General features: G+C 60.7%; 1 protein-coding gene across 5 annotated transcripts; it reads left to right on the top strand.

Annotated features, from left to right (window-relative positions):
* The first annotated feature begins 814 nt into the window (after nt 1–814).
* On the top strand, nt 815–8861 carry POP4 (POP4 ribonuclease P/MRP subunit). Of its 5 annotated transcripts, none has more exons than XM_039880771.1 (8): nt 816–1074; nt 2694–2746; nt 4303–4526; nt 5880–5957; nt 6113–6174; nt 6369–6481; nt 7639–7740; nt 8482–8861. In XM_039880771.1, exons 1-7 carry the CDS (start codon nt 1068–1070, stop codon nt 7714–7716), a joined length of 615 nt encoding a protein of 204 aa, XP_039736705.1. In that variant the 5' UTR covers nt 816–1067; the 3' UTR covers nt 7717–7740; nt 8482–8861. The 5 variants fall into 5 exon arrangements, with proteins under 5 accessions (XP_039736706.1, XP_039736705.1, XP_039736707.1 ...); XM_039880770.1 differs by lacking the exon at nt 6369–6481 and adding an exon at nt 1415–1639 and having other exon boundaries at nt 818–1074; XM_039880772.1 differs by lacking the exons at nt 7639–7740; nt 8482–8861 and adding an exon at nt 6958–7617 and having other exon boundaries at nt 815–1074.
* The last annotated feature ends 14029 nt before the right edge of the window (nt 8862–22890 follow it).

Raw genomic sequence — 22890 nt, 5'->3', positions numbered from 1 at the left:
GCCCAGAGAGGCCTCGGGGCTCGTAGGATTTATCAGAGGATTCCAAATGAAGGGTGTGTGGTCTGGGGATGTAGTCTCTGTAGGTACGAAAATGTCAAGTCTGAACATGGAGACACCTGCCATCACAGGAAACACTAAAAGTATTTTTCGGCTCCAGAAAGTCCATGTGTCTACTGAAATTCTTCATCTTTTCATCCACTGCGTCCATCTTTTCCTCTAAGTTATTCGATGTATTTATGTGTTTTGAAAACCTTGTCTTCCAGTGCAAACATGTGAGTCATCTATAATGTTGTTCTAGTGACAGTATTTTGTCTTGATTATGGGTCACAGTTTCTAAGAGCCTGTCTTAAAGTGGCAATCAGAAGGAATCCGTACAAACAGAGCAAAACGTTAACTGTAGAGCCTAAGAGCGGGTGCTCACTGTAAACTCCTTCCATTTTCCTGTATATCTGAAGTGGTTCATAGTAAACTTGGGGGGTTGTGTGGGCGTCACCTGCGATGAAGCCATCGAACCGCGACTTCCCGTGGAACTTTCACGAAATCACTAGTGGGAAGAAACCGTATTCGTGTTTGAAAGTTTATCATTCAGAGCTATTTAAAAAAAAGGGAAGGGAAGGAGAGGAGAGGGGAGGGGAGGGGAGCGGAAGGGAGGGGATCGGAGGGGAGGAGAGGGGAGGGGAGCGGAGGGAAGCGGAGGAAAAGGACAGAAGCAAGCATTCCGCACGCCCCGCAGCTTCCCGCCTCGCCCCGCGCCGCAGGCCAGCCACGCCTCCCCTGCAGCGGAGCCCGCTCCCCTGCGCATGCGCCGCGCCAGGTCGGCGCGCGGCGGTGACGTCACGGGAGGCGCCGTCCACGAGCTCGGCGCGCCTGCGACCCCCCGCTCCGCGTCCGAGCGTGTCAGCCTGTGGCCTCAGCTTGCCGCGCGAGCTCGGGAACCGGGAACTTCTCCACCAGCCTTGACGAGAGAGGCCCTGGTGGGCGACGGCTGCTGAAGAAAGTGGGGCGAGGTAAAGGGCGAGCGGCGCCCGAAGGGGACGTCATCAGAGCGCGCCGGAAGCGGACCGAGGATGAAGAGTAAGCGGGTGGAGGGCCACGAAATTGGAGGGGGGTGAGATGTAAAAGATCGGGGACTTGGAGCTAGGTGAAAAGGGTCGCTGCGGAGTCCTGCTGGAACTGCCGTGGGGATTGCCCCGCCCTGCATCAGTGCAACAGGCCCGGAGGCCCGGCCAGCCTGGCCCAGTCCCCGAGCTACCGGTTGATGTCAGAGCTGGAGGCCGGCTCTCTGGGGGCTGCTCAGTGGTGTGTGGCGCTAGAGGAGGGCCCAGGGTCTTGGCGCGCGACTTGGCCGCGACCTCCCTGGGTGACCATGGTCAAGGTTCTGCCCTTCCCTGCGACCTGGTTTCCCTTTCTGTAGAGTACTGATAATGGTGCCTGTCAACGACCCTTGTGTGGTGTAAAGCTGGGAGGTTGCTGGACGATGAAATCGCTAACCCAAGGCTTTGGGAATTGAGCGGAGATGTGCCGAGGAGGAGGAGCAAGCATCCAAGACGGTTACAGGCAGCGGAGTGCAGACACCGTTAAAATGGGGCTTCGGGGCAGATTTTTTAGTTCTGCCTTTGTCGGTCCCCGCCTATGTCAGGTTAATGATAACTACATTAAAGGCTTGCTCAGAAAGCGTAATGAGGTCAAACGTGTAGCTTTTAACCAGGTATTAGACGGGTATTGTTACAGAAAAGACTCCCAGGTCTGATGGTAGGCACCTGTGACAGGTGAAGCAAAGTCATTCCTGGGATTCCAGGCCCTATAAGTTGCTGTCTACAAACAGGTTTTAATCCCTAGCTTACCTTTGAAGGAGAACTAGATTCCGTATATAAAACTTGTAACCACTTGGTTTGCTTTATCAAGTAAATGCACAGGGAGCTGGGATGAAATTTATAGAGCGTAGTGTGAACCAAATTTTCTAGTCTTCTAGCCCTTAAACCAGGCCATTGTCTCATTCTTCTGTTCACACCCATATTCTGTCTCTAGTGCCATGGTTTTCTTCTTTAGACAAATTCAGTAAGAAACAGGAGTGTGGAAGATTTTAGAGGTTGAAACCTCGTGGATCATTGTATATTTTGAGCTCAAGGAAAGATCTACGGTATTTTATCAGTTTAGGACACCAGTCGTATGGTACATTCCAATTTCATAGATATTAAAATGTGAAAAGTCTTTTTAAATATCTTAACAAAATTCGGTATTTCCACCATCTGCAGCCTGGAAAGCTCTACCACATGACTTTTACATGAGTTACTTTATCAGACTAATCGAGGAACTGCTCAGGCTGTTAACCTGTGATATTTTAAGCAGTGCGGCTCCCAGTGTGGTCTGCTGGCCTGCAGTAACGTCTGAGAACTTGGTAGGGAAGCAGGATAGGAGAGTGTGGCCCAAGAATCTACATTTTCATGAGACCCCCAGAGATTCTTATACACACTGATGTTTGAGAACCGCTGTTTTAAAGCACACCCTTGACATTTCTACAGTGGACGTGGCCGGAGGGTTGGGTAAGGGGCATCCAAGAAAGCTCTGAACTTGTGCTTCGTACCACTCCCACCTTCTCCTGTCTCTGAATAAGCATAGTTATTTTCATAGTTTAAAAGTCTCGGGTCTTACAGTCATACCCAACAGGAATCATTTTGTTTTTTAATTCCCAGGTGCGATCTACCATGCCTTGTCTCAGAAAGAGGCAAAAGAGTTAGATGTTCAGGTAAGGCGCTTGGCAGGAAGTCTGGGGCAACAAAGGTGATCACAAAGATGGTTTGGGGGCTTCCCAGCCTTTAGTGCTGCTCTAGGTGTCCTTTCTCAGCTCCTACTCCTGTCTCCGGTAGATGGGTTAGGCTCGGTCAGGGTCTGCTCTTCCGATGGCCTGTCTGCCTGTGCTGGCCCCCATTCCCGTCATGCCGAAGTCAGGCTTGCTTGACTGGGACTCCCCGACCTAGTGTCAGGTCCCACTGTGCCCGCAGCGCCCAGCCATGCCCGCCTGACACTGCCCTGGTGAGCACTACCGTATGACCACTGTAGGCACCTTGTCGCTGTGCCCCCTTCCCCCCAAAGAGGGCAGGCAAATCTCGTTTCCTACGTGGGGTTTAGGGATTATATCTGGATGCTGCCAGCATGATCTGCCAGTTTGGCAGAAGCCCCACGATTCATGAGGAGAGAGAGACCTTGAAATCACGATTGTGAAAGATCGATATACTTTTATTTGGCTTCTCTGTGAAGGAAGGGTCATTTATTTAAACAATTTAAAACAATCAAATAAGTGTTCCCTTACCGTGATAATAGTCATGATATGGATTTTTAGTTAGCATCTAAAGGTACAAAGTTGAAGCTGCCTACCCTCCTTAACTGCAAGCTACTTTTAAGATTATGCATGTCACATGTTGTCACACACCGCCCCCCAATCCCATGAGGGGAGAGCTTGATTATTATAGACACATTAGCCTCAGGGTATTTACAGCGAGCCTTGTGCAAAGAGGATCCAGGAAATGGCCCAGACAAGAGGCAGGACATCTGTAGACAGTGCCCTCTGGGCTGTGGCAGACCCAGGGCAGACACACCTGGATGAGGGAACAGATGGCGGGTAGGGAGTGGCCTCCAGCCTGAGAGGCGTGATGCTTGGAGTCCCTTCAAGAATCACACGCAGTTAGGACCATGAGTTTGCCCAGAAGCCCTCTGAACGCCTGTGCTCAGTCATGGTCACGGGATGCTGTGCTGTACTCGTGAGAGTGAGCACGGCGGGGGCGGGGAGTAGTGCTGACAGTTCCTGTCCCCAGGTGATGCGGGAGCAGACTTGAGCGTAGCCTCACGGGTCCACAGAGCTGAAGACCCCAGTGACATGGGCACAGTGACGAAACCCCTCCCAGGGCCGGGCCCCCCTCCAGGGCGCCTGGTTCCTCTCAGCGTGCCTTCGTCTGGCCGTGAGCGGATAAACGCCGGTGTCACACATTTCTGTCATTCATCCCTGCCAAAGTCAGGGAGGTCTTTTCTTTCAAATACAGTGGCTTTTTGAATCCTCATCAGAATAAGCTCAGAGAAGCAGGGTAGGAAGTCGGAGTTTGTCCTAGCTGTCTTGTGGGACAGCCACGAATTGGCATCTGGATGTGACTTCACCTCCGGACAGCTATGCATGAGGGACACTTGGGGGATGAGAGGTTGCGGGTGGACAGGCGGCTCCACCGAGCCAGCGTGTCCCTGGGGAGTGCTGTGAGGGGCCCTGGCTGTGCCCCGCAGAGCCCTGAGCTGGCGCCGCCTGTCCCCACGCAGCACCCGGGAGCCCAGCGGGCCGAGGCCTTCGTGCGGGCCTTCCTGAAGCGCAGCACGCCGCGCCTGAGCCAGCAGGCCCGCGAGGACCAGCTGCAGCGCAAGGCCGTGGTGCTGGAGTACTTCGCGCGCCGGCCGCCCAAGGAGAAGAGGAAGCGGTGCCGAGGCCTCTCGGCCAGGCAGAGGCGGGGGCTGCGGCTGTTCGACGTCAAGCCGGAGCAGCAGAGGTGCGCCGCCTCCCGCCCCACCCCCTGAACCCTGGGGGCGCCTTCCCCCGGGGCTGACCCCAACCAAACCTGGCCGCACCCGGCGGTGGCGCCCCTCCCGTCTCCGCCACCAGGGGGCAGCCGTCCCTCGCTTATTGGGACCGAGCTCGGGCACCGCTGTTGCTATCCAGGCTGAGACTGGCTTCCGTCTTAGCCTTAACTAATGAGACCCTTGCCAGTAGTGAGTCTGTTGCCCGTGGCAACGGGCTGTTTGTCTTTCAGCTTTCTTAGGAAAAGAGGAACGGGTATTAATATATATCTCTTCATGGCTTTTAATAGCACTAGACAGACTCACCCCCTGGGGTTTTATTGCCAAAGAACTGCTGCCCACATGTTTCGGAAGCTTCTGAGCCAGACCAGCACACCGTGGGAGGACTGCCCCTCCCCGCGGCTGACACCCCGCCCTCCTTGGCCAGGCTCTGTGTTTGTGTCTTAGGACTGTAGACTTTCGCTTCAAGATCTGTAGCCAAATAGCCTCCCACACCCCACTAGACAAGTAAAGGCTGTCGCTGCGTCCAGGGCCCCTCTCGGGAAATCAGCTGGGCGTTGGGTGGTGGAGGTGGCTGCTGCCCACCCAGGCTGTGCCTCACTGTCCCCACCGGCAGAACCCACTTTGGATTTGAGCTCCCGGTCCTCATCTCTCTAACCCACGGTCTCGAGTGAACAGATCTCCAAGAGGCACCAGGACGAGTGATAATGGCCCCCGAGGGAAGCCTCTGGGGTCCTCCCACCCGCCCCCTCCCCTTCGTCCCACCACGTGCTCATTCACCTTCCATACAGACCTGTCACCTCACAGGAGGTCTGGCGTGACAACCAGCTGTTCTGGCTAATGAGGACTTTACCTAGTCAGCTTCCAATGACAGAATCTCCAGAGCACAGCGGCTTAACCAGGATAGAAGTTCCCCGCACCTTTCGCCCAGACGCACAGCACGCTGGGCTGGTGTGGCAGGTGGCTCCACAGCCGTCAGGGACCCAGGCAGTTGCCCCGGGCGTGTCCCTGCTGCTCCACCCCCTTTCCTGGCCTCACCTGTCTGCCTGCGCTCCAGCTGTCACAGCCGGCCTCGCCAGCAGGAAGGATGAGGGGCAGAGGATTCCTCGTCTGGTTAGCGTCAGGAGCGTGCCCCCAGGGAGGGAAGGGAGCTCTGAGAGGGGAAGGCCCTTGACCTGAGTCAGGCTGTCCGCAGCAGACCCGGACATTCCCCCAGTCCCAGTGACCCCAGGCCGTCCTCGGCGTCGAGCCAAGCCCTGTAGTCTCTGGACATTATAATCCCAAGCTCGGTCACCTCACTCTCGACCCCTTTCTGTCTGCCACAGATACAATCTCTTTCTTCCTCTGCACGAACTCTGGAAACAGTACATCCGGGACTTGTGCGGTGGTCTCAAGCCAGACACGTGAGTTGCATTTCCGAAGCCTCGCCCTTCGGGGCCAAGCCCAGCTCTTATGCTGCTTGTGAATGCGCCAGGAGCCAGCCGTGCACCCTGCCTGGCTGCCCGCGTGTGGGGCTCCCTGTCCCGGCGCACGATAAGAGCGTCTCTCCGCCTCACAGGCAGCCGCAGGTGATCCAGGCCAAGCTGCTGAAGGCGGATCTTCACGGCGCTGTCATTTCAGGTAATTCGCCTGGGGTCGCGTGGCCATGGGGGGCCCAGGCCCTTGGGCAGCACAGTGCTGTGTCGTAGTGTTAGCCATGTCCCTCGCCGCGCAGACGTCCCCAGATAGCAGCAAGGAGATCACTGGAGCCACCTTAGCCAGCTCTGGCCACTTGCCATATACTCCAGGTCGTCCCTGTGCCTTCCCCCCACCAGGACCCCCGCCGGTCTCCCGCGGGCACGCGCCCACAGCCCGGAATCTTGAACAGAAAGCCCCTTTCATCCAGTCCCACGGTCCTGAATGTCCCCCGTGGACTGGCAGCTCCCAGGTTGTCACCTCCAGCACAGACCTCTGCCCAGAACTCGCGAATGTAGCCCCCTGGGCGTCCGGCAGGCACGGCAGACGTCACACAGCCAGCCCCGAGTCCGGGCCTCTCCTCAGAGCGGCCCCGCCCTGTTCCCTCGCCACAGCTCACAGGACACCGCGCACCGTGGCAATTCAGGCCGAAAGCCCCGGAGGTGTCCCCCGCCCTCTTTCCTCACCCCACCCCCTCGGCACGTCCGAGCACCTGAGTAGAGCCACCGCCATCTCCCTGGATGACACAGGAGCAGCCTGACCTTCCCTGGCTGACGCTGCTCCTGCCCAGACCTGGCTTGGAGGGTGCCCCCCCAGGTCCCCTAGGCCGCAGGACCGAGCCCACAGGCCTGCTTCCTGCTTGTCACACCGGGATGGCCCCTCAGGGCCTGTGCATTTGCTCCTCGCTCCGCACAGAGTCCTGTGTTCACACGCGGACTCCTCATTCAGGTCCCCACTCAGATGTCACCTCCCTGAGGGTCAGCCATCGCCGGCGGTGCCCCCGCCATTACCCTGTCCTTGTTTTCTCTGTACCATGTGCCACTAGCAGGAGGCACAGCTGTCCGGTCCGGCCCGGCCCGCGTCGCCCTCGCCCCGCTGGAACACGGGTCCGTGAGAGGGCGCCGGCTGTCCTCGCTGCTGTGCCCAGCACCTCCCAGGGCAGTGCCGAGCACGGAGCGGGTGCTCGGCGGACGTCACTGTGCCGGGCATGGGTCCGGCGAGGAGCCTGTGGCCCGCAGTGGCAGCTCTGCTCGCTCACACCTAGGCAGCCTGTGGCGGGGTCCCAAGGGGTCCCATGCTGGCCAGAGTTCGGAAGCGCATGGGAAGATGTGAGGGGTGGGTGTTGCCAGGCCCCGTGAGACTTGGCCGTGTCCAAGCGCCCTGGCTCTGGGCACTGCTGGACACACTGCCCTCCTGGCCCTGGAATCCTTCCCACACCCCCATGGCCACAGGCCTTCTAAAAGACCCCTCGTCAGACCCCTCCGGAGACGCCCGGTCACAGGCACTGAGTGGGAAGCCAGATTCTCAGCAGCTCGTCCCTGCCCCTCCGGCACCCCTCCTGCCCCTGCTGGCTGCCCATGGCCCCCCAACATCACAGAGACCAAGTGATGTTGGTCTCTTCCTTTGCAGTCACAAAGTCCAAGTGTCCCTCCTACGTGGGTGTCACAGGAATCCTGCTGCAGGAAACAAAGCATGTTTTCAAAATAATCACCAAAGAAGACCGCCTGAAAGGTACCTACTGTCCCCGAGCGCCATGTGCGCTGGGCCCCCATCACTATCCGCCCCGCCTTGTGCTTCTAAGGTTCAATTTGGGCTGAAGTCAGCACCAGCCCCAGGTACCTGCTGACCCTGTGTCCTCGCCCAAGGCCACTGCTGCTCCTGGGCCCAGCTGCAGCCTGGCCAGATAGAGCCCAGGGCAGGAGGGCCACTGGGGCCTCCCACAGGTGTGCCTACACACACAGCGGGACGGGGACGGGCTAAGGGAACCAGTCTCGGGAGTCCCTGGAGCTGTGCCTCGGCGTGCCCCCTGGGCTGGAGGGGGGGTGAGCTCTAAACCTCACACTGGAGCGGGCGGGTGCAGCCCGTGCGTCTGGGGACCTCAGCACTGTCCAAGGTTCTGTCCTGTCGTCTGTGAGCTGGTTCCTCGTGCTCCTTCCTCCCGCCTCCTATGTCTGTTCCCTCCTTTCAAACCTCCGGAGGTGTGCGGGCTTCCCCAGCGAGCATGACACCTCGGGGCCCCTCGCAGTGAGGCAGCTCTCGGGGAGCGTGGCGCAGAGCCTTTGATCCTGGAAGTCAGGGGGTGCGCTACGTGTGAGGGCTGAGCAGAGGCCTCATGGTGGAGTGACCCCTGCAAGCCCGCCACTCGTGCCCCCATGGGTCCCCCATGCCGGTCAGCTTGCTTCTGAGACGGGCGTCAGGCGGTCAGCGCGCACCCCGCGGGGAGCCTCACCCCCGTCCTGCTGCTTTTTGCAGTGATCCCCAAGCTGAACTGCGTGTTCGCCGTGGAGACCGACGGCTTCGTGTCCTACATTTACGGGAGCAAGTTCCAGCTCCGGTCAAGTGAGCGGTCCGCAAAGAAGTTCAAAGCGAAGGGGGCCATCGACCTGTGAGCCCTCGCTGCCTCCTGCGCCCCTCGCGACCACGGACGTGGAGACTCCCCGAGCGCCCAGCCCTGGTGGACACCGCCGCCAGCCGGTCGGAGCCGGTCAGAGCGGCCACCCGCTGGGGGCACCCTGTGCTGAGCGGAGACCGGGCGTGCGGGTGGGTGTTTGGGGGATGGTCTTTTTCACCCCTCCACGGGAAGGGGAGACAGGCAGAGAACAGTAGCTCGACACCGGCTGACTCGAATGGCAGGCTCTTGGGTTTTGTTTTCTGTGTTTTTTGTGACAGGTCCGTCACCTACGTGATACTAAGTGCGCGTAGTGCACATGCACTCGGCCCGCGGAGGGCGCCAGGGGTGGGAGACGTCCAGGGCAGGCCTCCCCGTCACTTCTGGAGACACCTGCCATCAGGTGCCACGTGTCCCCTGCTCAGCGGTGCATCTTTGTCACGGTCCTTTAAGTCGCACTTGCTCCTGAACTGTGACCTAAGCAAGACTTCGCTGTTTGAGACGGTCGGAGAGCAGTGACCGGGGCAGTTGCTTGGTGATAGGGCCCGATCCTCCAGGAATCAGAACCGGGCTGGGTCGCGAAGGGAGACGCCGGGTCCAGTGCCTCACGGGGCTTGTAGCGGGACCAGGAGCTGACGCTCAGCGCCGCGTTCTTGCTCCTGAGTCAGCGCAGAGCGGGGCGGCTGCAGCTCTTCCCAAGGCCAGGCCCCAGCAGGGGACTTCGCTGGCATCTGTAGTCCCGTTTTCACAGCCGAGGCCTGGCTCTCCCCTGTGACCCTCGCCCTGTGCGGCAGTGTGCCCGCGGGCCCGGAGGTGAGGCCCTTCCCCATGGGGCCCAGTGGAGGCGGGCCCGGGGGCTGAGGGTGGGGCGGGGACCAGTCCCCCGGCATCTGTGTCGGAGAAGCCAGGCGGCGGGGGCGCCTGTTGCTCTCCCTCGGGGAAGCAGGCGTTTGCCACCAAGTGAGGTCAGGGCAGACCATTCCTGGCGACAAACTGGGAGCAAGTGCCACGTGCTTTTCCTTTCACGCCCCGAGAGGAAAGAGGCAGCGATGCCCGAGCTTCACTCCTCAGCTTCCGCCCTCGGACTCCACCCTCCAGGACAAACGCCCCAGGGGAGAAGGGACCCGTTGAGTTTATGACGGGAGGCGGCTCTGGGCCGCTGCCTCCAAAGGCTCAGAGTGCAGAGTCACAGACTGGCCGCGGCCTGACTGCTTCCGGCGGCACGTGCCGCCCTGCTTGCCAGGCCGGTTCCGAGTGTCTTCCCGCTGTCCCTAGTGCCGCTGTCACTGCCTTTGGGCCAGAGCTCAAGTCCCAACGCCGCCTCAGAAGGCGCAGCCTGGCCCAGTGCCAGCCCTGGGCGGTGGCGCCGTCCCTGTGCCGCCTGGACACTCAGATCCACTGCTCCCTGCCCTGAGGGGCCGGGGCCAAGGTGTGGCCCGCTGTCGGCACGGTGAGCAGATACTTCAGAAGCGTACGTGTGCTCCCTTTGTGACCTGGGCCCCAAGGAAGTCTGTCCTCTGCCTCCAGCAGTTTGTCCCCAGCCACCTGAAAGTGCCGCTCAGGACAGCAGAGCATGGCTGTCCTGAGCCGCAGCAGCCTGCCCCCCCTCTGCAGCGGGGAGACCACCAGTCACTGTCCGGAGAAGTTGGTGCCACTTGCACGTGCAGTCTGTTTCTCACTTGGCAGAGGCTCAAGCGTCCGTGAGTGGCTGTTTAATTTGTAGACTACTGCCGCCCTCTCCCCAGGGAGAGTCAGGAAGAACACTCACCTGCCACAAAGCTGCTGCTGTGCATGTCTGTTTCTAGAACACCCTGTTGTCCCCAGAGGCCACTGGGCCCTGTGCCCCAAAGACTACACCATCTTCCTGGGCAGAGGCGCGGACGGGAGGGCCCAGGCCAGGCAGGGCAGCGGCCTCGCTGAGCACTGCTAGGAGACCCAGAACAGGGCCCGAGGCCTGGGCACAGGACCAGGGCCTGTCGCGGAGGGCAGCGTGTACTCTGAAGTCTCCTGTCTCCACTCCCTGGGGAGCAGGACCCCAGGAGGGCTGGAGCTGTGGGCATGGAGGCCTGTGTGAGACACAGTGAGGTCGTGACCCAGAGGCCATGAGCCACAGGGCACTTAACGCCTTGGGCTGGGATGCGAGAGGCTGTGGGGCCAGGAGACGTCGGCCCAGTGACCCGTTGTTCCCCAGAGTGAACTGGCCCTGGGCCCTTTAGATTCCCCAGGGCCAACCGTGTGGAGGACATGGCTGCAGTGCAGGGACCACAGCGGAACAGAGGCGCCTATAGGGAAGGCGAGTGCGCACGGGCCATGGCCGTGCCGCAGCCCCCCCCGTTCTCACCACCCGGGGGCAGAAGTCCAAAGGTGCCATCCAGTCGTGGCCGCTGAGAGCTTTCTCCTTGGCCGCCACCGCTGTGTCCTCATGCAGCCTTCTGCGCACACTCAGAGAAGAATCTGATGCGTCTGCCCCTTAGAAAGACACCAGCCCTGTGGGACTGCGGCCCCATCCATGTGGCCTCACTGAACCCTAATCACCTCAGAAGCCCCATCTCCAAATACATAGCGAGGTTTAGGGCTTCGACATGGAAGTCTGAGTCTCCGTCCATGGAGCTGTCCCAGCCCCCGTTCTGACACTGGCCTGGCCTCCCACACCCTACCTGGCACGTGGCCCCTTAGCCAGCCCGTGCAGCCCGGATGCTGGGTGCTGAGCTCCCGGCACCACTGCCGCGTGACTCAGACGGGCCCTTGGGTCCAGCTGCTCCCTGCAGTTCCAGGAGCCCTGGGATCGCTGTTTCCCGTTCATTTCTGCAAACAGCTGGGCTCCTCCCTTGCCCGCCCTTGGGGGCCAGCGCCAGGCTGGTTAGACGAAATGCTCGCACAAGTGGGCAAGGTGGGCAGGGGAGGCTTCCTGGAGGAGGTGGCCCTGGATGCAGGCGGCTGTGGCCTGTAAAGTGCGTGGTCACACTGAGGCTCAGGGCAGAGCCCTGCAGAGCCATCGAGGACCCAGAAAGTGACCTGCCCACTGGGATCAGGGCCAGGAGAGGTGGGAGGAGGTTGGGGGGCTCTGGCTGCCAGTCCCAAACCCACCGGAGACGCCGAAGGTTCTGCCCCGCTAAGTGGGAAGAGAGAAATGTCAGGAGCTGCTGGAAACCTTCGAACCTCCAGGCCAGGATGTGGGATTCTACGGACCCAGTCACCCTGTCACCACCTGCCAAGCGGAGCCAAGAGGCTAGATGAAGGTTTCCTGGAGTGGGACCCTGGAGGTCCCGGCCCCAGCAGGGCGCATGTGACCGGCAGCCAGGTCCTCAGCCAAGTCGGCTCCAGGGGGGCTCGGCGGCCTGGCGTTTGCAGCCCCAGCTGGTCCCTCTGATCTCTGACAGTTAGGGTAGCGGACGGCAGATGCTCTGACGTCAGGACTGTGGTTAAAGACTGTGGACTTGGGATGGCGTTTTCCGGGTGCTGGAGAAAATTGTCAAATGGCTGATCTCAGGTTCTGAAGAGTAAACATGAACCCCCCCCCGCTCCAAATACCATAAATTATGGTAAAAAGCTTTCTGGACATGGCTTTCGTTCTGATTTAGTTTGCATTTCTTAGCCATAATGCCTAATTAAGACATCTGTTAAATGTCTATAATATTAATTTAATAGAGGGGGCTCTAATAGAACTGTATTGGAATTGTCCATTTAATTAACCTCGCGGGCCTTTAATGGATGTCTTAAATAGACGTCATTAACAAGAGTGCTAGACAAATTAAAATTAGAGTCAATAACATTCTTGGTAATTTTTCCTGAGCTGTGAAGGACGAGCACCACGAGGCAGACAGATGCAGAGACGGTGGAGTGTCGGGCTGGCGTCTGGCAGGGCCCCGCGGTCATGCGTCCCGGTCAGCTTCGTTGGAAGACGGTGCTGCTCCAGCCCCGGGTGCAGATCTGCCCTCATGCACCTGCCACGGGAAGCGTTCGGCAGCCTATGAAGCGCAAGTCGGGTGTGTCCCTCTTGGGCTCAGCCCCGAGTGACCTCCCACACACAGGATCACAGCCGGCCCAGCCCTGACACAGCGCCTGTGCGCTGTGCCTTGCCCCCGCCCCCAGCATCCCCTCTTCTGGGCACGCCGCGGCCCCACTCAGCCTCGACACCTGCCGCTCCCTCTGTTCGGGCCTCTCCCCCTGGACGTTCAGCCGCATGTCGCCTCCTCTGCACCCGGCCCTCCACGGAGACTGGCCTCCCTCCCCGGGGGCCCCCCGTGCCGCCCGGCAGCCCCCACCGGCCCCTCCGTCAGGCCCCGTCCCGCAGTTCCTGCCCGTTTCTCAGCACCTGGCACCCGCACCTGCTCTTCTGTTGTCACCTTCCCCCACCCAGTGACGAGCGCCATGAATGCTGGGTCCCCTCTGTCTCGCCCACCCACTGTGGCACCGGTAAGCACCGGGCAGTCGAGAACGCGGCCTTGCGCGCGGGTGTGCTCACGTACGCGCTTGTCCGACCAGAAGGAAAACGAGCCCAAGGGAGGCCCGAGGGATGCGTAAGTGTTGGCACACATGGCAGTCATGGCACCGGCTGGTGACACCACCTGGCCCAGACAGCTGCCCCCCCACCGCCACGGCTGTGTATGGCAGAGAGTGCCGCGCCCGAGACCCACGGCACTCCACACTTCGACGCTGGCCGCGCCCCCAGGGGCGCCCCCACCCCCCCACCCCACCCCACCTCCGGTGCCACTGCAGCCCGCGTCCTCAGGCCCTGCCCTTCCTGGCTGCTCAGCCAGGTGAGCTCACGCTCCATGAGCAGCTGCGGCCTGCAGCGTGCGGCTGCTGCTTCTCTGCTTTCAGTCCCACCCATGGGACCCAGGGTGCAGGTGGGATCGGGTGCTGGTGCTGGGCGACGCAGCCTGAGAGGCTGCGGTGAAGGAGCCCGGCGCTCAGTCACGAGACCCGAGAGCAAGGCTCAGCTTACTCCTGACCTGCAGATTCAGCCACGAAGAACATGAAACTGTGACTCAAACTGTGTCTGCCAGCGGAGCAGAGAGGGTCGCCTCACAGCAGGAGCTGACGATGGCCCTGCCTTCCCTCCAGAGCAAGCTGCCTTGCAGTGCTGTGACATGGGAAGTCCTTAGCTGTCCTCTGTCCCCCAAAAGTGTGTGACTGACGGGGCTCCTAACTAATGCAGGCCCAAGGCCAGGGCAGGCCGGAGGGGCTGGTCCCCACGGGAGGGCACGCACACCCCTTCCTGACACGCCACCCGCCGGCAGCCCGCGTGGCCCCCGTGGCGTTGGCACTCCCCAAACGCAGGCCGCGGCGTCGGCAGGAGACGCAGCGATCAGTCGAGCCCTGTGCGCAGGACCCCTGAGCGGGGTCCGTCTCGGCAGAGCCCTTCCGCGGGACACTCAGCGGCACAGGACTTGGGCACCGAGGGCGGGAGGGAAGCACAGGAGCCCCGCTCCGTGGCCTGGGGCTGGCCGGCGACAGCTCAGGACTGCAGCAAGTGTGGGCTCTGCGCGCCTGCCGCGGCCCAGCAAGCCGCGGGAAGTTGGGCGTGTCCTCTGCAGTCCTGGCCTTTAGCGGTTGTGTTGGGTCACCTCATGCCTCTTGCCGAAGAACCATGGATTCAAAGCAAGGAGACCTAAAATCCTAAGAAATGGGTGTGTCCCCAAACTCATCGTTCTACGTCTTCTCCACCTCTGGGGACCAAGAGATCAGCAATACAGTCACCAGGGTGTGGTCGCCCGGTCCCCGCCCACATGGGGCTCCCCATCTAGCGGGTGAGACAGACGGTGAGGGGTGGGACAGGGCGTGGGGGCTGCAGGGAGAGGCAGGGTGAGAGGAGGCCCAGGTCAGGCGCCTGGCAGGGCTGGAGGTGGAGCAGGCTTCCCTTGGGACCTGACCTTGAGCTGGGCCAGAGGGCGGAGCTGGAGTCCTGCAGGCAGGGGGACCTCCTGCAGGGGAGCTGGAGGGGGAGAGTGAGGCCCTGAGCTGGGAGGGGTGTCAGCCAGGGGCTTCAAGCACTGAAGGGGGCAGCATGCAGCCAGGACGGCCAGAGCCAGGGCTGGGAGACCAGCAAGGAGGCAGCGGCCTGGCCGAGGTGTCAGGGATGCACAGAAACAGGCTTGAGGGGTGCACGTAGCACCCCATAGTAAGGCCACAAGCCAGGTTCACAAGCCCCCCAAATCTCTACCTGGGCCTCCACTCAAGGACAAGTGGTGGCCTGTCAGGGCAGAGCTGGCCCAGTGAGTGGAGGTCGGCCCCAGCCAGCCAGGGAGGGCTGGGCGCATGGCCTGTGGGGCCAAGGAAGCTGCAGGAGGCCGCGGCTGGGGTCTTCTCAAAGAAAAGAGGGGTGGGCCCAGGCCGGAAGAAGGGGCCCTTGGACGGCAGAATGAGGACGAAGATGGGAGGGTGGGGCCAGAGGTGGGGAGCAGGGCAGGCACACCTCTCAGGCAAGGCAGCACCCCAAACTCCTCAGCGCTCCACCGTGCTCACCTGTAGAACAAGCATCATGCCGCAAGTTCCCTCTGCAGCGTCACCCCAGCACCTGGGAGATGCGACCGTGTGGCCTCAGCTTCCAAGCACCTGAGACCTGTCACTCGTCTGTGTGAACCCTCACGGCGAACTCTGCATGGACCCTGGACTGTCCCCCAAGAAGTCGACACCGAGTGGCCCATTTGTGGCCGAGCATACTGAGACCGATTCACCCAGGATCCCGCAGCGGCGGGTGGGTCACCGGCCAGGCTCCCCGGCCCAAGCTGGCGTTCATGCAGAGTGCTCGGGGGCTCCCCACCCCAGAATGTAAAGCCCTTACGCTCTGGGGCGGGGGGAGACAGGACTGCTCGTTGCCAGGCAGGAAGCCCTGCCAGCTCCCGGCTCCCGGCGGCCCTTGCTGCAGAGTGTGAAGACCACGATCACCATTGAATCCTGTCGCCCAGCGGCCTAGTGCTTGTAAATGGCGCTGTCTGCGCGGCCGGCCGCCTGGGCCCCGGCCGGGGTGTTCCCGGCGGCAGCCTCCTTCGGGCTTTGATGAGGAGACGGCAAGTCGTGGCCATACACAGCGAAGACGGAGAGCTCGTGTCCCCGGGCGTCGGAGACTGTGCTCCACTGCCCAGACCAGACGAGGGAGGCGAGGCTCACGCCCGCCGCTTCTCTCCTCGGCCCCACACGCTCCCCGGGACCCAGGTAGCCTCACTTCCTCGGCCTCCTGCGGGGAGACACGCAGTTCCTTCTCCCCAGTCCCTGGCCCCACCTCGCCCTGCCCTCAGCCCCAGGCTGGTTTGCCGACCGCCCTGTTCTCAACACGGTCCCCAGCAAAGCAGGGCAGTCGGTCACCCCACAAACCCACCCCTGGGGTGGAGCCTGGTCGTGTGTCCCAGTTAGTGGTGGGAAAGCTGGGCTCGGATACCAGCGCACGTCTTCCGAGCCTGCGGGCCGGGCAGGGCAGTCGGCCGCTGGGAGTCGGGCTTGCCCGTCGTACGGCAGGACTGTCCACCCCGTGGGGCAGAAGTGAGGACCGGGCGCATCTCAGTGCGAGGGCCTCCAGCTGGCCCTGCCGGTGGTGGCCAGCGAATGCGCTCCAGACTCACCGGGACCTTGGGCAGACGCGTGCAGACACCAGCGGTGGCAGCTGCAGCGCGAACCCTGACTCGGCCCCCACCGGGTGCCCCAAGAGCCGCTGCACATCCTGTCCTAACAGCAGCCCCAATGTCCAGATTCACCGAGGAGCCTCGGGAAGTGGCCCTCCGCTGGCAAGGTGGAGCTGCGGGGGCTTGAGCTCTGGACGCCCAACTCTGAAGCCCCCCAGCCCTACAAGCTCAGCAGGGCTGTTCTAGGCCGCCGGGTCCTGTCCACTTCTCAGAGGAGGCAAGCCCAGCGGCCGCTCGAGGGATGCGGGAGCAGCCTGCCCTCGCGGACAGTCAGTCACTCTCGGGGCCCTGTGCATGTCCCTTGGGCACCCACTGCTAACCGTCAAGTTCTCCCCTGAGCAGCTCTGGGCGCTCTCTGCTCAGGAATGTTTTTTCTGCAGATGCTAATGAATGACCCTCAAATTTTTCAGGAAAGGCTGCCTCTTTCTGAAGTGGCTTCAGATCTCTGCTCTTGATTGCAATCTTCCCAGAGCTGATTCTGGCCACTTGGCTCTTATTTCTGAAGTGACGAGGGGAGGAGAGGAGAGTGAGGGGCTCGGCACTCCTATTAAAGTCGTAAACTCAGGAGGCAATTTTTTAGGCATTTGGAATTATAAGGTAGAGAAGAGAAGTCAGTTTGCGGTTCTATGCAGTTTGTACCCCAAGGTAAGCCACACTCATTCCTGCATAAGTCATGACTTGTCATGGAAAGACTGGCCACTTTTTGATGATTTTATTTTATCATAGGAACAAAGTTATTTCTAGACATCTCATCCCTAATTTTAAAAAATAAAGCCTATGGGAAAATATGACTTGAGTTGGAGAAGTCGATATACGTGTGATTTTTAAGAAGACGCACACAGGCTTATTGACGTGCAAACGCGTGTACAGCACTTGCCAGCTGAGGCTGGAACTCAGCAACTCCACGCTCACCGGCGAGGTCGGCGCTAGCATTAGCCCCATTTCGTAGACGAGGAAATCGAGGTACAGGGAGGTTGGGGCAGTCGCCCGAAGCAGAGCTGGGGTTTGGCCCCAGAGTGTGTGCCCTTAACGCCGCTCTCCACCCACAGAGAAACGCCCTGGGACATGGGGACACCGGGCCCCGCAGACACACGCTGCCAGCACGCCTGCACACCCAGCACGCACGCACACGCACGCACTCCCCGTGGATCCTGGCACAAAGGAGTGAGAGAACGCCCCCACACCGGCTGGGAGGCTGGGAGGCTGGCACTCCTGTCTCCTCGTCCAAAACTGTCCTCCTCGCCCATCCAAGAGTGGGAACCCCAGGTTCTCCAGCACCGCCGGCTACTCCGATCCCCTCGGCACCTTGTGAGGCAGGTGGGACCTATCCCTTTCGTTCAGTAGGGGAAACTGAGGCCCAGAGAGAAAAAGCAAGTGGCCCAGAGCCATGCTGGGAAGTGGGCAGGGCAGGGCTGTGTTCCCCCCAGGGCACAGACTGGACTCTTGCAAGGCCCCCACGGGGACCGGCCAGCAGCCACAGGTGGGTAGGTTTAGGCCCCAACTTGGGTGGTGGCGTTTTGGAGGGGCTGTGACAGTCACACCAACACCCGGGTCAGGGGCTGAGGGTGACCTCACTTAATGAAACCCAGGCAAGCCACAGCCGTGCCTGCACACTCGGGCCCGCCCTGGGCCAGCGGCCCGGCCCCACAGGGCGTTTCCCATCCACCATCAACCCATGTGAGTGGCAGGGGGCCAGCCCGGCGGCCGGAGCTGGAGACCGCGGCCTTCTCTCCCGACCCCTGGCCCTTCGTGTGGCTGGAGGTTTTATGGGAAGACGAAAAATAGAAAAATAAAAAAGTAAATTACTCGGAAATTTGTTTTTAATTAAGCAATAAGGCTCCGTGAGGCCTGGCGGCCGTCTCCTGAGGCCACGGCCAGGGGCTGCGGAGGCGTCCGGTCCCCACGAGGGGCTCCGATCAGCCTGGAATGCGATGAGACCGTGAGACAATGGCGCCCCGAGTCGCTGTGGGATGATGATCTTCCCCAGAGTCGGCTCATCGCGCTCCGGAACGGCTGCAGCGGGAGGGGTGAGGAGCCACTTGGCTGCTTGGGGACAGTCCATGCCGATCCCAGCTGTCATCGGGGCAGAATCAGGCCATGGGCGGCTCCCCGCACCCTGCCCCTCAAACCTGCTCAAATGCTGGACCCCACGGGGGGCCCATCCAGCTGGACTGGCGCTAACATCTTTACAAATGAATAGGTCTGTGCACAGCGGGTGGTGTGTGTCCGCGGGCAGGCGGGGAAATCTCACTTTGCGATGCTGTCTCCTCCTGCCTGGCCAGCCGGCCTGCCTCCCATGCATCCCGCTCACGCCGCAGACACTGGGGTCTCACGCCAGGGTCCTGTCAGCCTCCCCCGTCTCTGTCCAGCTTCCCGGGCGGGAGGACTCTTGCACTCTGGGTGCTATGCTGCTGACCTACCCTTGGCTGGGCCGGGTCTGGATAGCAGACGAAGGGAAGAGAAAACTTGAGACAGCAGAGAGGCAGCGTCAGTCTGCGCTGCAGAAATCTGAGCTGGGGGAAAGATGAGGAGGCAAAGAGGCTGCCTTGGCCGAGCGTCGGGGAGAATTCGGGGGACCAGGGGAAGGAAGGCAGTCGTGGAGGGCCGTTGCTGTCCAGCGGGGGGAAGAAGCTGGTGGTCGTGGGGAGGAAGGGCTTTCGGACACCGGCTGAGCCCGAGAGGGCATCTCCGGCATGGCAGTCCCGCAGGGGCCCGAGGGCAGTCAGAGCCTTTCCGTCAGTCTGTGGCTGGGGTCCTTTCTGTGACTGGCACGTGCCCGCACACTGAGGGAGCCCAGTTATACTGGGGTTACGCCAACAAGGAGGAAGGCAGAACTGGGGAGACCTAGGGGGCGGGGGGGGGTCAGGCACAGGGGTCCCCAGAACGAGGATCTGGATCGGCTTCCATTCAACAACAGACGTGAATGACGATCTGAGAAGTCCCCAGAGACGCGAAGGTGACCCAGGACGGCGAGGACACCCCCGTGCACGCCAACAGCACGCACCCCGGCGGCAGACGGCCCTGCTGCCAGCTCCAGCCCTGTCCTGTACCAGCCAGGGAAGGGAAGGTCCCTAAACTCGTGAGCCCCACCTGCCTCACAAGCGAGAGGGGATGATCACGCGGTGACCATGGAGTGGGCTGTCGTGAGGCTTAGCCCACTGTCCAGCACGCAGCAAATGCCCTGTGAGCACAGCCACTGTCACTGCTGCTGACGTAAGGCTGCAGATGCCTTAAGATGACCCGGCTCTAACACCGCCTCTGAAGGGACCAGGCTCTGTCCACACTTCCGGCAGGGCCTGGCTGTAGGCTCCAGGCAGAGCTCCTAGTACGCGCCCCAGTCACTGTGGATGGCAGAGCCGCTGGGATGATGGGACACCCCCCCACACACACCAGTGCAGGAGCAGAGCCCAGCACGTGAGTCCTGCCTACAGCTTGGAACCGACTTCAATAGGAAACAGGGGCAATCGCTGCCCTGTGGGTCCAGAACCTTCTTCACTGCAATCAGAGATCAAAGTGCTGCGCGCTCTAGATGAGTAGTCAGCCAGCTGTTCTCAGAAGCCACAGCCGTCAGCTGCTCGCCAGGTCCCTGATTAGAACAATGGGGACGTGATCTGTCCCCGTCTCTAGCTGTGCTCCCCAGCCAGGAAAGATCAAAACAATGGGTCCAGGGGGTCCTTCCTGCCCGCAGCAAAGCCTGCAGGTGGGGGGCAGGAAGCCAGGGACCACTTCCGCCTCTTCCCAGAGGCGCTGGCAGCAGCAGCCTCCTCTCCCGCAGCTGGAAGGGTTACCGAGCTGTCATCCCAGGACTTGGTCCTCTCCTTGGTCCTCTCGCTCGTCCTCCTCCCTTAGGGCTTTGGGGGCTGGAGGTGACGGGTCTCGCTTCGTTTCTGGAATCTTTCGTCTGTTAATTCTAGCTGCCTCCCGAAAAGACTTGTGCTGTGCTGTTTCTCCGTGGCCTTTGAAAGGCCAATCCCGAGCCTCAATGGCTTGTTTGTCTCGCTTTGTTTTGTTCGTGTTTTTTCTAGTTTTGTTAGATTTCTTTTGGCGTGGGGTGTTTTTGAGTTTTCTTGTTGTTCATCTTTGATTTTGCTGATTGAGTCTTACTCGCCGGAGTCCTGCATGCTGGGTTCGAGGGGGTGGGGAAAACCCTGCCTTCTCGTCTGCAGCTTTGGAAAAGGGCAGGGGGCTCTGTCCCTGGCCCCCCTGCAGGAAATGCCACGGAGCCCCCAGGCGCGTAAGCAGAACCTCTCCCTACAGCACAGCGGGAGAGAGTCCTGGACAACGGACAATGGCCCTGGCCTTTTTTTGTCCCCTCTGCTAACAATCGGGACTCAGAAGCTTCTCAGAGTGATTTTCTTCCGTGCCTAGATGGCCACCAGCCCCAGCGGTGGGGCACGCGCGGAGCCAGGATGTGCTCACCCTCTAAAGCACTCAAGCTCGAAGTTTCCCCAGTTACTTTTACTGTAGTTTGTTGAGGTATACATACAAAGCAGTGTGCAAATCTTGAGTGTACAGATTTGTAAATGTTTACACACACACGCACGGGGTCATCGCCCATGTCGAGATGGAGGAGATTCTGTAAAACACTTCGGCACCCGTCTGGCTCCCCGCTGCCCGGCCCGTGGATACCGGCCCCGTCCCGGGGTAACCACTATGCCGGTTCCCGTCCCTGCAGCTCCGTCCCGCCGTTTGGGAACTTCAGGGGGCACAGCGCGTCCGCGTCTGCGTCCGCTTCGCTCCGTCGGCACGGTGAGGCGCGGGCTCCTTTGTACAGCAGTGTGCTCCTTACTCCGTGGAGTGTTCGTTCGTGTGACTACGTCACCGTTTATCGCCCATTCGGCTCCCGGTGGACATTTGGGTGCGTTCACCTAGGGCCCAGTATGAATCGTGTTTTTATAACATCCCTGGGCATCGACGGTAGTGGACACGTGCCCTCACTTCTCTTGGACGTGTACCCAGGATGGACTTTCCGGGGCACGGGTGGCGTGTGCAGAGCTTTGGTGGACCCTGCCAGAGGGAATGTTCCGAAGGAGGGGTACCCACAGATTGTCCCTCCACAGGAGGCGCGGTTGCTGCCGGGGGCCTCTCGGCTTTGCCGTTTGAGAAACGGTGCGTCTCACTCCCCCTGAAGGTTGTATTTACGTGCGGCACTTACTCACCCACTCGAGCATCGTTCAGAGGCCCTGGTTTCTCTCCATTCTTCTCGTTCTCCCCTTCGGCCCGCTCAGAGCCTCGTGGGGAAACCCACGGTGGGAAGAAGGCAAAACAGGGACCACAAACGTGGGAAGGATGTGCAGACTTAGAGGGACAAGCGCGGGCACACACGCAGGCAGACGGGGTGGACGCTGACGCCGGGGAGGCAGGACACGGGCAGGCAGGGTCCCCCGTCCGGCCCGACGCCGCAGCCCCCCCAAGCCCAAAGGTCTGCGAGGTTTTCTTTGAACCTGCAGTTTGCAAACACCTCAGGGGGCCTCCTCTAAGCCGTCCTCGTCACCGTGGGAATAGGAATCCTGGCCGCTCGTCCCGCCTCCGTGGCTGTGAGACTCAGTGTTTCGAGGACATTCCCCACAGGTGGCTCAGAGAACCACGGGATCGAATTCGTTTGGAGTCAAGGTCAAGATCTGCCTGTTATCGGCAGAACGATCTCTGTTTCCTTTTTTTTTTTCTCTTTATTTGTTTTCCCGACTTTCTTTTTCTGCTCCCCCGAAATTGTCGGTTTCAATTATTCGCAAAGTGACAGAAATGTGGCAAGAAGGGAAGTTGAGGCTAGCAGACGCTGGCCTGCCTCTGGGAGACCCGCAAGCCAAGCAGGAGTGGGGAAAAACTGAACGAATAATGCTTTGTAACCCACAGAAATGCCGCGACGTCCAGACGTCGCCGTCCCCACGTGCCATCTGTCCTCGTGCGTGCCCACGGTCTGGGCTGCGTGCACCCCGCAGGCCGGCTGCTGGGTGGTCGCCTCAGAGAGCCCGGCTGGCCAAGCCCAAAGTACTTACTGTTTGGCCCTTTACAGAAAAAGTCCTCCTAGAGTCACTGAGACCTGGCGTCACCAGTTGTCGGCATTTTGCCCCGTGGTTTTCTCGCTCTCGCTGAAGCATTTGGTCTCGAGATTCACTCCCAAACGCTGCGGCGTCGGCCTGGGGAGGGGTGAGCTAATACTACGCAGTGCTTGGCTCTCGGACAGAACCTCATAAACGATCCAATAAAACCTGGCGTTTCCCAGAGCTGGCTGCCGGAGCCCCTACCTCGAAAATCCTGACCTTGGCCCTGCACGGAGCCCCGACTCCCACGGTCTGGAAGCCGGCCGTCCCTCAGCAAGGGCTTCTTGCCCGAGGAGCAGCAGAGTCCTCAGGGAGACCTCATTTTTTCCACAGCCTGTGGCTTGGCTGACTCAGCTTCTGCCTTTCCTTGAGTCACGAGTTTTTCCTCTTACTTCAAGGGGCACGGCCCTGCACCCACGTCTTCTCTGTCCATGGCGGGTCCCCGTGGGGATGGGGTGGACAGTGGGAGGGTCAGGGCCTGTGCTGCCTCCAGGGGGGTTCCCAGAGCTCCCCGCCCCCCCCCCCGCAATGTCAGAGCTGGAGGGAAGGACAGAGGAGGAGACTGAGGCCTGGGTGGGCCCCATAACAGCCGTGGGAAAGGGCGAGTCAG

The sequence above is a fragment of the Pteropus medius genome, unplaced genomic scaffold, assembly GCF_902729225.1.
Source record: "Pteropus medius unplaced genomic scaffold, Ma_sr-lr_union100, whole genome shotgun sequence".
Lineage (NCBI taxonomy): Eukaryota > Metazoa > Chordata > Mammalia > Chiroptera > Pteropodidae > Pteropus > Pteropus medius.
This window is presented reverse-complemented; position numbering and strand designations above follow the sequence as displayed.

What these genes read in the sequence shown, in the direction of transcription:
- POP4 (XM_039880770.1), top strand. An exon ending in TCACGGCGCTGTCATTTCAG is followed by an intron (nt 6,175 to 7,638) that starts GTAATTCGCCTG and finishes CTTCCTTTGCAG; the next exon opens with TCACAAAGTCCAAGTGTCCC. An exon ending in CAAAGAAGACCGCCTGAAAG is followed by an intron (nt 7,741 to 8,481) that starts GTACCTACTGTC and finishes TGCTTTTTGCAG; the next exon opens with TGATCCCCAAGCTGAACTGC.